Source organism: Melospiza melodia, chromosome 1 (genome assembly GCF_035770615.1).
Source record: "Melospiza melodia melodia isolate bMelMel2 chromosome 1, bMelMel2.pri, whole genome shotgun sequence".
NCBI classification, from domain to species: domain Eukaryota; kingdom Metazoa; phylum Chordata; class Aves; order Passeriformes; family Passerellidae; genus Melospiza; species Melospiza melodia.
In genome coordinates this window covers 104,541,543-104,556,685 of record NC_086194.1, presented here as the reverse complement: position 1 = coordinate 104,556,685, position 15,143 = coordinate 104,541,543, and the positions used below count along the sequence as shown (strand labels likewise).

General features: G+C 43.4%; 1 protein-coding gene across 4 annotated transcripts in view; it reads left to right on the top strand.

Annotated features, from left to right (window-relative positions):
* The window catches only part of GRB10 (growth factor receptor bound protein 10), a 144,949-nt gene that overhangs the window by 109,413 nt on the left and 20,393 nt on the right, over positions 1 to 15,143 (top strand). For all 4 annotated transcript variants that reach the window (XR_010028696.1, XM_063163320.1, XM_063163329.1 and 1 more), the window contains one exon: positions 11,365 to 11,521. Coding sequence is in view for 3 of the 4 variants with exons in the window: in XM_063163320.1 (XP_063019390.1) it covers positions 11,365 to 11,521 (157 nt within the window). In the remaining variant the exon portion in view is untranslated. The remainder of the gene's footprint in view (positions 1 to 11,364; positions 11,522 to 15,143) is intronic.

Sequence of the window (15,143 nt, the reverse complement as noted above, 5' to 3'; positions counted from 1 at the left end):
CTTCAAATCAGGCTGCTGGTAACTGGGGAGAACATAAGAGGGGAGAGGCTATTACTGTTCATCCACTCTGTGGCCACAGGTCCTTTAAAGCAGCTTGTGTGTGTGCCTGCTGAATGTCTTACTTATTGTCGCTTTAGCAAAGTAACCTTCTTTTTAAAAGTTGGCATAAATGCTGCAGACTTCAATCCATATTATACAGTCTATAATGAGCTAACTACTTCACTTTTGAGCCACTGCTGCTCCAGGAATTAATGCCTGGAAACCCCAGTACATGTAGATGATAGGGGAGAGCTGGAGGACATTGTTGTTAGTGGGATTGTATAGAGGACCATTTAGTTGCCTTTGTTTCTCAGCTTTTGGTAAAAACTGGTTGATTCCTTTCAGTTCATAATAGGCTGAATACCAAGCTGTTTCCATAATGTCATGGATTGCTTGTTCGGCATCTTTTTAATTAGTGACATTTTATTTAGTCCAAATTAAATATGCCAGATGTAGCTGATTTAGTGGCTAACAATGATGAGTGAGGGGAGGGAGAGCTAACATATAGCCGTCTGTTCTCAGGGAAGTTTTTTTTTCTTCTTTTAATTTTTTTTTTTTTTTTTTATTTCTAGTTCCACAGGAGAAGTTGGAGTGGTAACCATGGCAGCAGGGAATTTGTCCCTGTAAGCTAAGCAAAGGGTTGGGTTGTGTGGGGCTTTTTTGTGTTTGTTTTTTTGTTTGTGGTGCCCCTACTCATAGGAAGGGGTGTGCAAAGTGGTCTCAAGCAAGCCCTGGAGAGGGAACTTGGAAATAGATAAGTTAGAGATGCTTGCTGTGGACTTAAACTTGAGAGTTGATCTTCCTGTAGTGTGCACGGGTGGATGGGTGCAGCAGTGAAACAGAGCAGTGAGAAAGATGAAAAATTTCTTGGTACCTTGGATCTCTACATGAAGTATTTTGGGGTGGGGTAATGCTAATAAATCTCTTGTATTATTGTTTTTTGATTTATGCCAATATTTTTCTCTCTTTATTTCCTCTGAAAATAAATAATTCTTTGCAGGTTGGATGAGAGTGAGATTTGCATGGGGCTAGCTGCATTCAAGAGAGAATATCCAGCTTAATTGTGGTGCCATAACCCTAGATCTTACATCAGCGCTGGAAACTTTTGCTGTATCACACCATTATTTTCCTCTGATACTTAAATTTACCAGAAGTTAAACAGCAGAGCAGTTTCATGGAACAGTTTTCTTCCTATTAAAGAAATCACTGAAAATGAGAGCTGGGGAGAGGATAACATAAGCTCTCTTCTTCCATTGACATACCTTTTCCTGGGTAAAGATCTGCAGGGGGTTAATTCTGGCCACACAATCGATGCTTACACAGTTGCACAGAAATCCCCTCCCCACCCAATGAGAGCAGCTCTGTTAAAAGCATTTATTATGTGCATGTGACAAACTGACCCATAAAACATCCTGAACGTTGCAGGCAGCAACAATTAGTTGATACTCGCTGCTTGGAATCGCCGGCTTCCCGAGCCGGTGCCTTGGGAGACGGGAAGTGAGGCAATATTGCTGAGTACTGTAGGGAACAGAGGCAGCTGATGGCATTAGGGATGCTCTGCCATGCTGCTGGAGCTCAGCCTGTCACCCTCTCCTTACAAAGCACCCTGCTGCTGCTGCTGCTGCCAGAGCAGAGTGAGCTCAGCCCGCTCGCAGAAACCGATTGCGCGTTGTGCCCGATGCTGTCGGAGTGCGGGAAATTTGTATTTCCAATAGCGCTTGAGCTTTTGGGATTTTCGGTGCATGGAAGCCATTGTGCTGTAAATTTTATAGAGTGTTTATTCTTTAAATGGCCATCATTTCCTTGAGTGCCTGTAGGTTATGGTCAGTTTTCATGAGGAGCCTTTCTTCATGTTTTGCCTTTTTTTTTTTTTCCCAGTCGCTTCCATTATTTTTTTCACTGTCCTAAGTTATTCTCATCTTCATAGTTTCACACTTAGGTTGGTTGTAGTCCTTGTATTTTGTCTCCATGTGACATATCATCCTTGATTCTTCTCATATGAGGCTTTGCATGTTGAATTCATAGAGGTTTTGCTTTAAAAGTTTCTTTTGTTTTGCTTTCCAGCTTCTCCCTTTCTCCTGGCATCTTTGGTGTAACTTCCTGTTCTAGGATGTCATTGCTTCATCAGGATGTGTGTGTCCCTGTGTGTGTGTGAGGAATAAAGGAACTCTTGTAAAGATGGATAATTGATTTTTTTTCTTTTTTTTTTTAATCTGCTGTGCCACTGTAGCTGTTTCTGAAAACTCTTTTCATGCTGCTGAAGTCAATGCTAGCACGTCTAGGAGTTGGGGCTTCAGCTAAGAACTTGTTTTCATTAATTTTAAAAATTCATTTTAGCCCTCAGGGTTGCAGAGGAAACCTTAGGAGCTGTGCTCTTGCAAGCACTGGGGAACAGATTCACAAGTCCTTAAATCCTTGGCTTTTTCACTCCTTGTGATTACTTTTTTGGGAGGATGGAGGAAGACACAGGAGTGGGAAGAGGGTCTATCTTTGTCTTACCCTGTATTGCATTCTAAGTTTAATTTCTGTTCAACCCTACATCTTAATGCTAGCTTAGATTCCTCTGCTACCAGACTAGGTAAATTGAATTGCATTTGTGCAAGACAAATTTCATAACTATTCATTCCTAAAATAACGTGTTTGTTTTGTTGTGTCTGGCCATTCCAAATGCAGTTTATTTGGCATATTGTTCCCCTATTGTTGGGCTGCTGGTTTTGTTCTATTTCTGTTACTACATCAACCACAATCTAAACCCAAGATCCCATTTTATCACATAAGAGACAGTCGGCACCCCAAAGGTTTTCCCATGCATTAAAAATACATACGTTTTCAAATGCCAATCCTCAGCCTCCAAAGACATCTTTGAAAGCAATCTCTGGTCCCTTTCCCAGTAATATGTGGCTGGACCTGTAAATGCAAATAGAGTGCTGGAGCCAGGCCTAGGTGTGTGTGCAGCCCTTAAAGGTGTTCCGTTGTCTGCTCTGCAGCCTCTCTGCTCCTCTCTCCCGAGAAAAACATGGAAGGGAAGGGGTGGTTTGTGGCCTACCCACACAGAAGTTCTGCTTGGATGATCGTAAATCCAAGTGAGAAGCCAAGTGCACGTTGCTGAGCCCTGTGCTAGAAGGGGTTTTTGGCTCATAGGGTGGCCTGGGCCCTAGATGACAAGGACCTCAGCTGCTGTTGTCACAGTGTCCCACTGGGAAAGAAAGAGCCATCCAAATCTTGGGGACCTGTACCACTTTCCTAAATCCAATGGGAAGCTGCTCCCTGGAGCCTTGTTGCACCCTTTGCCAAGCTCCAAATTAATGTGGTTCTTGTGGTTGGAAGCCTGTGCAGCAAGGAAGATGTGGTAATAATTCCTTTTCTACAGAGTAATTTATAATGGCAAAGCAATTTAAAATACTCAGTAACTAGCTTGGTTACTTAAGGATTTAATCAAGAAATTATTATGGTTTTTCTTTATATTGCCCTTTCTAGGGTTGTTAGTGATTTAAATTGTGTTTGCAAGAAGTTTTGTACTAAACCTTGCTCTTGGAGCAAATTCAGACAATAAATAATGCATTCTGTAAGCACAGCTGAGGAGAATTGCAGGCTATCTAGGGATAAATTGCACAATAAAATATATGAAAGATAAAGGTTAGTGCCAGCAAAATAATTTAATGCCTTTCATTACATAATCAAAAGAATGTAACAGTGTCTGTAACTGTCTTTTTTAATGTATGTAAAGGATCTTGAAACCAGAAAGGATTTTTGCATAAAAAGCAATTGCTGTTAGGAGGAGCTGTGTGGAGAGAGAAGGGAGCACATTTACAGACTTAGAGTCAAAACTAACAGAAAATGCTGGAACAGTCTGGACCCCCAGATCCAGGACTGAGTGAGCTGGCTGTCGCTGCACTCCCTTCCTGCTGGTGTGGACTGTCAAAGCCTATACAAACTGCTTCCCAGGCCTTCTCTCTTCCAGCATTCTGCAAGTACCCTGAAGCTTCAGCAAAATTCATAAAAGGCCTATTGTTACTCTTAGAAGGATAGAAAAAGTCTTTCTCCTTTCTTTTACCTAAAAATGAGAGGCAAATGAGGAATTGAGTGGGAAGATGTGAAAATGTCAAACAGGTCAAATGATCTATCTGAACATCTGAACATTAAACCAAAGTGGGAAAGAGTTGAAACAGCTTTTGGGAATGCTGTCACAAAATTGATGTGTTGTCTGTATGTAGGTATGTATCACTTAAAACTGCATTTCGCTATTTATTTTTAAAATATGGAAATTACAGGGTAGCAGCTTACAGTTTCCAAACCTTCAGCCTCTAAGTATGTGCATACACGTTGAAATAAATCTTTTGTTCATGCAGGCAGTGGTTATGTCTTGAAAATGTGCTCTGCACAGTTGTATATAAATAGCTGAGATTTTTGAAGATACTTCAGTGCAGTTGCTATACAATGCTAAACCTATACAGAGAGCAATACTTTTAGATTTAAGAAATGCTTTAAGTTTTGAGAAGATAGAACCAGATAATTCAATGCCTACAGAAAAAATAATCATTTTCGCATGCAGTTTTGAATTAGAGGAGGAAAAGCTTTGGCTTGCTATTACAATATTTCTATTTTAAACTTCAGTAGTACCCCACATGTGCTCATTGTATATTCCCCACATGTGCTCATTGTATGTTCCTCTAAATGTGCTTTGTATACATGCAACATAACACACTTTGTTTATTTCTTAAAGCTCAAAAGTCTATAATTGCAGTGTGTAATTGTACTAGTTTTGACTGGGGTAGAGTCAATTTTCTTCATAGTAGCTGGTATGGGGCCATGTTTTGGATTTATGATGCAAGCTGTGTTGATAATTCCAGAGATGTTTTAGTCACTGCTCAGCAGTGCTTACAGAGCCAAGGTCGTTTCTGGTCCTCACCCCGTCCCTCCAGCAAGGAAGGGAGTGGAACACAAGAAGCTCAAGGGGGCAAAGTCAGGACAGCTGACCCCAACTAACCCAGGGGAAATCCTGCACCATTTGGAATCATGTTTGACCTATGAAGCTGGGGAGAGGAGAAGGATGGGAACAAGGCAGGGGACGTTGGAAGTGATGATTTTTAATCTTCCCAAATCACCATTACTCATGATTGGCTTTCCTGGTGATGGCTCAACACCTGCCTGCCCATGGAAAGTGGGGAATGAATTTCATGTTTCGCTTTGCTCATGTGCATGGCTTTTGCTTTCCTGATTAAACTGTCTTTGTCTCAGCCCATCAGTTTTCTAATTTTATTCCCTCCAATTCTCTCCCCCACCCCACTGGGGGCAGTAAGTGAGCAGCTGTGTAGGGCTGAGCTGCTGGCTGGGGTGAAACTGTGATATAAATAGTGCAGAGAGATGTTTGCTTGATACAGTGGCCTGAATTCAGCCAACATGGCTTACAGCATCCATCTTTCGTCCAGAATCAGGAACCTTTGTCATGTGCTTTAGATGGTAACCTGCTCCATCTCTCTCTCTTACTTTCACAAAGAATGTAACCCCAAAATTACTGGGTGCACTGGTGACTGGATGTCCATACATGATGGCTTCAGATGAGCTAACCTTCCCAATGCCAATGCTGACTGGCACCCAGCACTAATCCTGCCCTGCCCATCTCTATGATTCCCAAAACCTCTCTTGCTGGTACAACCCTCATGGAGTTTATGACATCAGTATTGGTTTTGATGAGCACTGAACATAAGGATTATATGATTCCCCTTCAGGTCAGGTTATTTCTCTGACTCTTGGAAATGGGTTTAAAATTCAGTAGCCCAGTGAAGGGGGACAGAATGAGCATTTTGAAACACAGCCAACTAAAGCAGGGCTTTGTGGGATTTTGTTTTGAGGTTACTGTTCTGAATATGAAAGTCATAGACTAAGAATCTTGATCGTACAGCAGTTGTTCTCATTTGTTGTTCATAGGCTTTTAAATGTGTACCTAAATATAGTGTATGCCAGAGGAGAGAGTTAATGTTGCTATGAGAACCTTAACCTCAGCATTTCCAAGGGTTTTATGTGTATGTGTAGGGAGGAAAAAAGCAATGATCAAATACCTCACAGTATTTTTTCTTTTATAAGGAAGAAAAAATATATCTATACTATCTGATGCCTTGTGTCTAGGTGATCTTATCCACGTTGTATTGCTGTTGCCACTGCTGTTTGTCTGAAGGGCTATTTTCCTGCATAAGCAGGAAGCAACAGAGAAGGCAAAAAGAGCCATAGGGTTGACCTATATATTTATTTAATTGCAGCAGCTGAATTTTCCATGTCTTATAAAGCTGCCTTAATGCTGCTGGGCAAGTAAAGGGGGACTGGCTGGTGCTCCAGCATGTAGATGTGGTTGACTGAGTTGCTTGCCTTGTCAGGTGTGCACAGAGCATGCTTAGAGGCCTTTCTTTTTCAAAGGTTTGTAACTTTAGGAAGCAAAACCTTCCTTTATTTGTTGCTTTTTCAACCAGAAAAATAGCAGTTCAAGGGTAGCCTGCAGGCTGAGCTTGAGTCTTCAGCAGCTTTGTGTTGACCGATCCTAATTGAAAGCTTCCTCATTCCTCCAGTGACTCTGACTCTGCTCTTGTGAGCTGATAAGCTTTGATTATAAAAAGCTTGTAGAAAAAAGATCTCATCAAAACAGGGTTCCAGTGAAAATAGCAAGTACCTGCCTGGTACATGGGTGCCTTCTGCAGTAAATAGCGCTTCTAGTTGTACAAGGTACATGCAAAGATTTCAGTTCCATTTTCCTTCTATGTACCTCACTGATTGTCTGAACAGTCTTGATGAGTGAAATTGGGGGATGGAAGTCAAAACTTGCTGGACTGATTTTCTGTTTGTGCAGTTCTCAGTAATGACTTTTCAGTGTACTTTAATAGCTTTCTGTGAAGTCTCTGATCTACTTCTCTTATAAAGAGAAACTCTAAAAGAACTAGTGTACTGAAACCTTTGATCTATTAGATTTCAGTCACAGGACCTTCTGATGACTGGTCCTTCCTTCTGATGTTTGCAGTCATAGCCCAGGATAACATGGGTTGGTCTACATTGATATAAATTACGCTGTTTAATTTCAGATTGTAGAATGCAAATGTAAATCTGTTTGCCACTGAAGATTTTTAGCATAACATTATGTAAAAGAGTGAATTTCTGTGATCATTGTGTATAGTTATAGGTTTTGTTTTGAAGAAAAAGGAAAGAAATAGCTTAAGAAATGGAGAAAAAATGATGTGACCATCACATGACTGTTTGGGTTTTCTTGTTTTTGTTGTTTTTTTTTTCCCTTCACATTCCTAAAGCATTTGCATTACTTGATACACACAAAATACTGAGTGAGGTTGAGGAACTGAGGCTGGAAGATGAAGCAGCCATGAAGATACTCAAGATATGCGACCCATTATATGAAACCTCTGAAGTGATGAATATTAATGTTCTTTTAAATTTTTAATTTTTAAAGTCTTTTTTGTCTTTAGAAAAAAGAAAAGAAAAGCTTGGGGGAAGACTTCTTCCCAGAACAATGGTGCAGTCTGTTATCTGCTCCTTTGCGCTGTAAAGCACTGAATGTTCAGCCAATATAGCGCTCTGGTTGGCTTAGCATTCTTAACCTTAATTTTGAATAGAAGGTGCCTTGTGCTGCTGACGTAATTAGGGCCTTTTGTAAATCACTGTTGCAGGCAGTCTGCTGTTGCATTTCACTGCATTTCTCAGAGGGATGCAGTGCAAAAGTGTCAGACTAACTTTTTGAACCTCTCATCAGGCTAAGTGTTTTCATTATTGGAGTATTTTATTCGAGTGAATCTTGCTTAGTTTTCCTTTGTAGATAATAAGCCCTAAATCAGTTTTGGAAATGAAACAGTGTTTCTGCTGGATGAAGTTTGAATAGGGAGCCCTTAAAGTGGGAGGTGCTTCCTTAGGAAAAAAGAAAGAGAGAAAAAGGAAAAGTGAGAGAGTTGGATTTGACCAATTGACTTCAAATTCAGTTCCCTCTGTGATACAGAAATGCTGTTATCTGCGTCTTTTGTCACAGAAACTGTCAGAAAGTTGGAGGTGAAGCTTTGTCGTCAAGCTGGTTTCGTATTTGTGGTTATACTTCATAACTGTGCAGAGTTGTGTGGGGGCATAAAATCCCCTTACCTTCCATGTAAGCCTCTTAGGGGCTGCTACACTCCTGCCTCTGCAGAGGCACAGGGTTTCATCTCACTTCTGCCTCTCTCCTGTTCCCTGGGGCAGGGTTCAGCCCAGGCCATTACATCCCCTCCTGATGCAGTGTTTTATATCTGTGATGTCAGCGGCGATACATGGCCTTGCACTGTCCTTGATGGCAAACGCAGCACTATTAATAAATAGCCAATGAGGTTAACTTGCTCATCGCTGCGTTCACGCTGCCCACCCATTGCACTCCACTCCCTGGAGTGTCTTAAGGGCCCTGTTAACACCCCAAGGGCTGTCTGGTCCCATGAATGAACATATCCATGTTTGTAACCCAATTCCATAGTGGCTGTGGTGTGGGGATAGTGGGTGCTGCCTCCAGGGCCTGGCTCTCCGGAGGAGGGAACATGGCATTACAGTAGGAGTACACCACACTGCAGTGCTGGGTATCCAGTAGTTTGAAATGCTGGGGGGCTGGCATTGGCATCAGCATGAGCTTAGACTCTGGGCAGGGAGGGGGAGGGTGGGACACGTACCCCTGACTCCTTTACTTCATACTGAGAGAGCACAGCATGAATGAGCATAAAAGACAGCTGCAGCTTTCTTCCAGTGGCCACACGGCATTAAGGCTTTCCATGCTTGGGAGCAGAGAAGAGTGTGGTGGTTGTCTTACAGCTCTGTCTTTTCCACCTGCACGGGCTGGGGAGGCACCCTCAGCAAAAGAGCTTTGCCTTTTCTGGGCCTTGGCACTGACAGTGATCAGGTGCTGTCTGTATCACTGCCTTGTTCCCTGCACGAAAGGAGAAGAGGCGGGGTTTGCCCTCCAGGTGTTGCCAATTTCTGTGGCGTATTCCTGGTTCGGGCACCCCAGTGAAAGCTGAGGCAGAGAGCAGAGGGCTGCGCTCCTCGTGACTAATGAATGAATGAATGATGTCACCAGGTTGGTTCCCGAGGCAGGAAATCCATCCAAAATAGTTTAGTTTCAATACAGAAAGTGCACTTACGTGCAGAGTAAGCTGAAGGTAGAACGGAATTCTTTCACCACCAACTTTTCGGTCCGATGGCTATACTATAAAAGTAGAAGAAGAAAAAAAATATCAAGCGGGTGTTAGTCCCTGCCATTCCCCACTAAAACAATCAGAATAGCTACTTTCTGTCTTGTTGCGTACTGACTTTTCGGTGTGCCTGTCCATCCTGGGAGGAACACGAGAGCCGCGCTCCCCACCGCACACTGCGGTGCGATGCCCGCGGCTGTCTCGGGCATCGATCCACTCGTGTCCCCCCGTGCGGGAGTGCCGGAGCGGGCCGTCCCGCTGCGGTGCCATGCAGGGCTCTGCTGCGACACGGCGCCAGCCACACAGCAGAGACTGGCCCGCAGGACAGAAAACGGGGCACCCCCACGCCCAACAAATTCCTGCGTGTATGAGGATGCCTCTGGCTTGGCGAAGCGTTGGCAGGAGTGCAGCCGACACATTGCACAGCACGCATGCCTTCCCCAGAGCAACCGGGATTCCCCCTCCTCTCCTTTCCAGAGCCCACTTCTGAAAGAGCTGGCTCATCCCTGCTGTCAGATGAAGCCGTTTCCTGAACGCGCGGGTTTGAGTCACTTGGGCTGGATGAGGCTTTAACTCCTCCCTCGCCGGGCTCCAGTTTGTGCGTAGCCGGGGCAGCGGGGGGCGGGGGCGGCGCCGGGGCCCGGAGCGGAGCCGGAGCGGGGAGCGGGGAGCGGCGGCGGGGAAAGAAGTTCAATGCCCAAGTTGCAGGCATCGATGACATCAGCGCGGGCAGGCCGGGCTGCGGGCGGGACCGGCACCGGCGCCGGGCAGCAGCGGCACACGCGTGCCGGGCTCCCCACGCCCCGCCCCGCCGCCGCCCCTGGGGTCTCCAGCGCCCCGAGGTCGTCATAAAAAAACCCCCACATTTCCTTTGTAATTCCTTTTTTTTTTTTTCTTTTGGGGGGGGGGGGGGGAGGTGGGGGAGGCGGGAATAATTTGGAAGTCTGATAGTGTGTGGGAAATGATTACATCAGTCGGAGGGAGGGCTAGGATTGGTCTGCACAGTGTGGTTTGATTCACTACCGCAAAGATTGCGTGTAACCCTTTGAGTGGAGCTCTGGCAGAGTTGTTTCCCTCCCCAGAAACAGTCCCCATAGCAGGGGCTACGTGACAGGTAGGGTACGGCCGCCCCTGACGCCGCCGGCACCCCGGGCGCCCAGCCGCAGGCTGCAGAGGGTCGGCGGAGGCAGAGAACTAACTCTCAAGAGGCAATCCCCATTTAAAATGCCATCTTGTTCTTCCGACTGCTGCCTTTTACGTGCCGTTGAGGTAAGATTTTCCATATCGAATTACCCTCCAGGTTTTTGTTAGACTCTCCTTCTCTCGCTAGGATGCGGAGCATTTTAAACACGGAGTTGATTTAAATTTGGGACCTGCACATTTGCCCGGAGAAATAATTTTGCGGGAAGTGTCTCTCGCTTGAGCAGAACAATGCAAAGAGGAAAGCATCTGTATAATTCAGGAGGTGGGGGAGAAGGTTCTTGACTTGTTCTCTCATCCCCGTTGATATTTAGGATGCGCAGCGTATGCACGTTTGGTTTCAAACTACTTTCAGGCTAGGATCAAAAGAGAAGTCAGGGCAGAGAGAGAAATGTGTGGACTGTGCTGGGTAATTGATTTGCTGGCAGAGACTGCGAATGGGACTTCCCCACACGAAACAATCAAAAGTTAGTGGGGAACAAGAGAGCCATTTTTAATCTTTGGGGTCTTGGCCTGCTCCTCTGTGAATGTTCAGAGGCCTCCGATGGGATCGCAATGAAAACTGTGTGTGTTTGACTGGATGTGATTTCTCTCGCCCACTGTTGCCAAAGTACTCTCTCGACATTGTTTCACGTTTGCTTACCTTACACAGCTCTATACAGAACCTGCTCTCTCACTTTTCCTGTGTACGTGGTCATATTAACCCTGCTGAATCTTTGTTTAGTGCAGGGAGGTGTTGGGGAGGGGGAGGGGAAATAGGTCTAGGGGGCATCGAGAGAAAGTGTTATAAAGTGAATCATCCATTTCATTTGTCCTGGCTACCAAGGTGCTTGGAACCCTCACACCGAGAGGATGATGCTTTTCTACAGTAGCTGTGTGGTTTGCCTATGTTCAGAGCTGTTGATCTGTAAGTGTACCCTTTATGTTGCAGGATGTAAAAGTCTTTAGTGAAGATGGAACAAGCAAAGTGGTCGAGATTCTAGCAGACATGACAGCCAGGGACCTCTGTCAGCTGCTCGTTTACAAAAGTCATTGTGTGGATGATAACAGCTGGACTCTAGTGGAGCATCACCCTCACCTAGGATTAGGTAGGGAATGGTCAAAGGGGTGGCATGGTTACCTGGGAACATAAAACATGTGTAATTCATATAAATGTGCTTCCAGACGGAACGTTTTCTTTTCCACTGCTTGTATTTGTACACTTAGCTGAAATCACATACGTGCTTTCTGTGTATTACAATTTGATGTGTTAAGCGTTTAAACCGTTTAAAGTCCTTCCCTTATTTCCCATCCTCTGGTATTTTTATTATTAAAAAAAAAAAAGGAAGAATTGTCTAATCTTCACGCTAGCGCTCTGTTGCTACCTTGCTGTGTCTGAAGCTATTGCAAATAAACAGCTTAGGCAAATTAAGCTTGATCCTTGGAGTACGCTCCTGTGAAACAGCTCAGCTCATCACCAGCTGGGAGACCTGGGTGAACAGACTCAGCCTTACATACCTACAGTAATGCTCATGAAAGCTAGACATGCTGAGCTGGGGGAGGGGGTTGGCTAAACTTGACTCCAGGCAGGGAAAAAATGGTGGCACCACCCGCAAATCCATGGGCAATTTCTGGACCAGCGGTGGTATCTGCTCTCCAGGCAGCAGCTCCTCCACCTGATTGAAATTAAGGTGTCATGGTTACAGTTTCAAGAAGGCAGCAAGAGGAAGAACCGTGGGGAATTAAATAACACCGTGAATTGGTTTAATTACAGTACCTGAAAGGATCTCATGTTATTCAGTCTTGCTTTTCCTGTTATTTTGTGGCACTGATTAGTTACAGGGTTCTGCTGTGCAGCTCGCAACAGCATATCGCCCAGATAACGCTATCTGTAATTCTCCATGGCATACAGTAACGCTTTAAAAAGTGTAGCATTTGGAGTATTAGTCGATATACTTCATGGGGAATGTTTTTTCTAGAAAACAGAGGAAGGCAAATCATAAGCTGCAATCGCCAGCACTGGAATTGTGAATGCTATCTGTAGCTAACAGAGGGGGTTTTATGTCTAAAAATGTAATTCAGAACCCTTACGAATAAAAAAAGGAAATGATTTGCTGGAAATGTGATGCCCTAAACCAGTACTGTTAAACACTAATAAATTCACTGCTCTGAGAACTAACAGTTTAAAAAAATCCCAAACATGTAAGATATCCTGATTAGCTAATGGTTTTATTATCTCTCCTAATGTAGAAATATATGAAAAAATTAACATGAAACACTCTCTGGTCTGTGTCTGTGATATACTTTCAGTTCTGAGGACATAGGATGAGGTGAAGAATTAAGGTATAAATTACAGAATCTTGATCTCTGTAGCTTAATACGCCACATGCGCTTCCAAAAACCTTTACAAATATTCAGTTTTATCAATGCTCATTAAACTACCAGGCTCTCTTTTTCTATATTCTCTTTCCCATCATTGCTGATTACCAAGGTATTGTGTAAACAGAAGCCTTCTCCTTTGTAACCAACATCCTTCTCCTGCCAGATTCATTCAATGATGCCACAATTCAGTGTTTGTGACATCACAATAGCTTCCATGGTGACTAATTGTGCTGTCAAACTCTGGTGTGTGACATCTCTGAATGAATCGGGCAGGAGGCTGATTAGGAAATCAAAAGCTTCTGTTTACACACAAATAACTTGGTAATTAACAATGATGGGAAAAGAGCAAGATACTTATCGGGCTGCATTTATATACATGGGGACCTGCCTGCCTTGGACCTCTGTCTCACACTGAAGCACAAAGCGGGCCCCAGAGATGTGGGGTGTGCAGGTTGGGGCTTCAGCAGCCACCAAACTTGGTTCCACAGGGACGGCCCCAGGGCTCTCCCCTGTAGGCCACAAAGTGGATCTGTGTGAGAAGTAATGCAGCCTTTGGGGGTGTAAAGCCAACAGACAAAAAATATTTAAAGAATTTTAAAAAATGTAATTATACAGATTTCACGTATTTGAAAGGATGAGGACAGAAAAGGGAATAAATTAGTTCATTTAACAGGAGACAACATTATCCAGTTTATTGAATTTGGGGTCTTAAGTATACATACTCAATAAACTCTAAATACCAACTTTCATGCTTCCACCAGTTTTGGCTACAGTTTGAATTTTTTATTATTTGGCTGCTTCTTCCTAGCTCTTCTGTAGCTTACATGCTTTCCTGTATTTTGGAGACTGTCAGATCAAGGTAGTAATGCGACTGCAACCTGGATGAAGTTATCAGGCATCTGATGGTCCATATTTGTTCCTCTAGATAAAAGATTGCTAGTATAAGTATGAAACAATGGTGAATAAATACATAGTGTCAAGAGAAATATGGTTAAAGAGCAGTCAGAATTGTGTGTTTCTAGGAGACATTATTTGTTATATAATACATCCTTGCTGACTTAATGCTCTGGGTGGTAGTCTTGAAGCCCACAAAAAGAGAGTTCCTTCATTTAGTTCACTATATTTTTTTCCTCCCTGTATTTTGCCTAATAGTACTCTCCAAAAGAGCTTGGTTTGCAGAACCAATTCATTGTTTTACTATTGGACAGACTGAGGACAAGATGAAATTTTTGATGCCAGCTGCATGTTTATCATTGCTTTGGTCTTTGAGGTCCCACTTTGTAAGAAGCCTCCACCTCACCGTTCACTTCACACACATAGCCAAGTATATTCCAAATAAAATGCGTGCTTACACATGACTTTAAACAGCTATTTGACTGCACAAAATATTTGTGTTCTCACTGGAAGCAGTGGTGTGACAATTTGCCAGCAGACTTTCTTGATTTGACATTTGAAAGTGGTTCCTGCTGTACCGTACCACTAATATCTAAAGCACATTGTAGTCAATGTTTAAGCAGTCTATGAAATTTGAATGTTACTATAAGTATACCTAACTATATTTATAAATACCACATTTATAAAATGTGGTATTCTCCCTATGTTCTATTCCATACTTAACTATCATCAGTTTAGGACAAGAACAGAGAGCTATGTATTGGACATTAACAAAAATAATAATGGTGAAAACATTCATGTTATTGTATTTGCCTGGACGCTGAAAGAATCCTTCCCTACCTACACACTTCATTTTTTGAGTTCCAGGATTGACTGTACACCATACTAAATACAATTCAAGCAGGAGAGAATGTAGAGGACTGAAATATGTGAGGGTTAGAAGAAAGCATTGCTGCAGTTTTGTACCTAGATATTTTGTTAATGTGCATTGATTTCTTTTAATATGAGTGAATTAAAAGTGGAACAGTTAAGCACAGCGTTGCTTAAATGCAAAATCAGGGCAGGCTCTTTGATACAGGGGTCCACCTGTCATTTGTAGTGATTCTCTGATTGGGAATTTTGGGCTATGCCTGTGAGTTGTTCATGATGGAATCCAGCTCCTTTTCCCACCTTGTATCACTGCTGCAGTTCAGTAGAAGTTCTGATAATAATGCAGATTAACTTGGGTGGGGTAGGGGAAAAGTCTGTTCCAGGAAGCATGCAGAGGAGACTGAGTGGAGCCTATCAGATAAACTGGAAGCACACATTTCTGGTCACTTCAACAGCAATGCCACTTGAAGACAGACTGACCTACTGAGCTGAACTTAACAGGCTGACATCTGTGCTTCTAGTTTTGTAGCAGGAAGCTCAAAGCAGGGCTGAGGCTGAGTTGCTCAGTGTCAAGTTCATCCCATT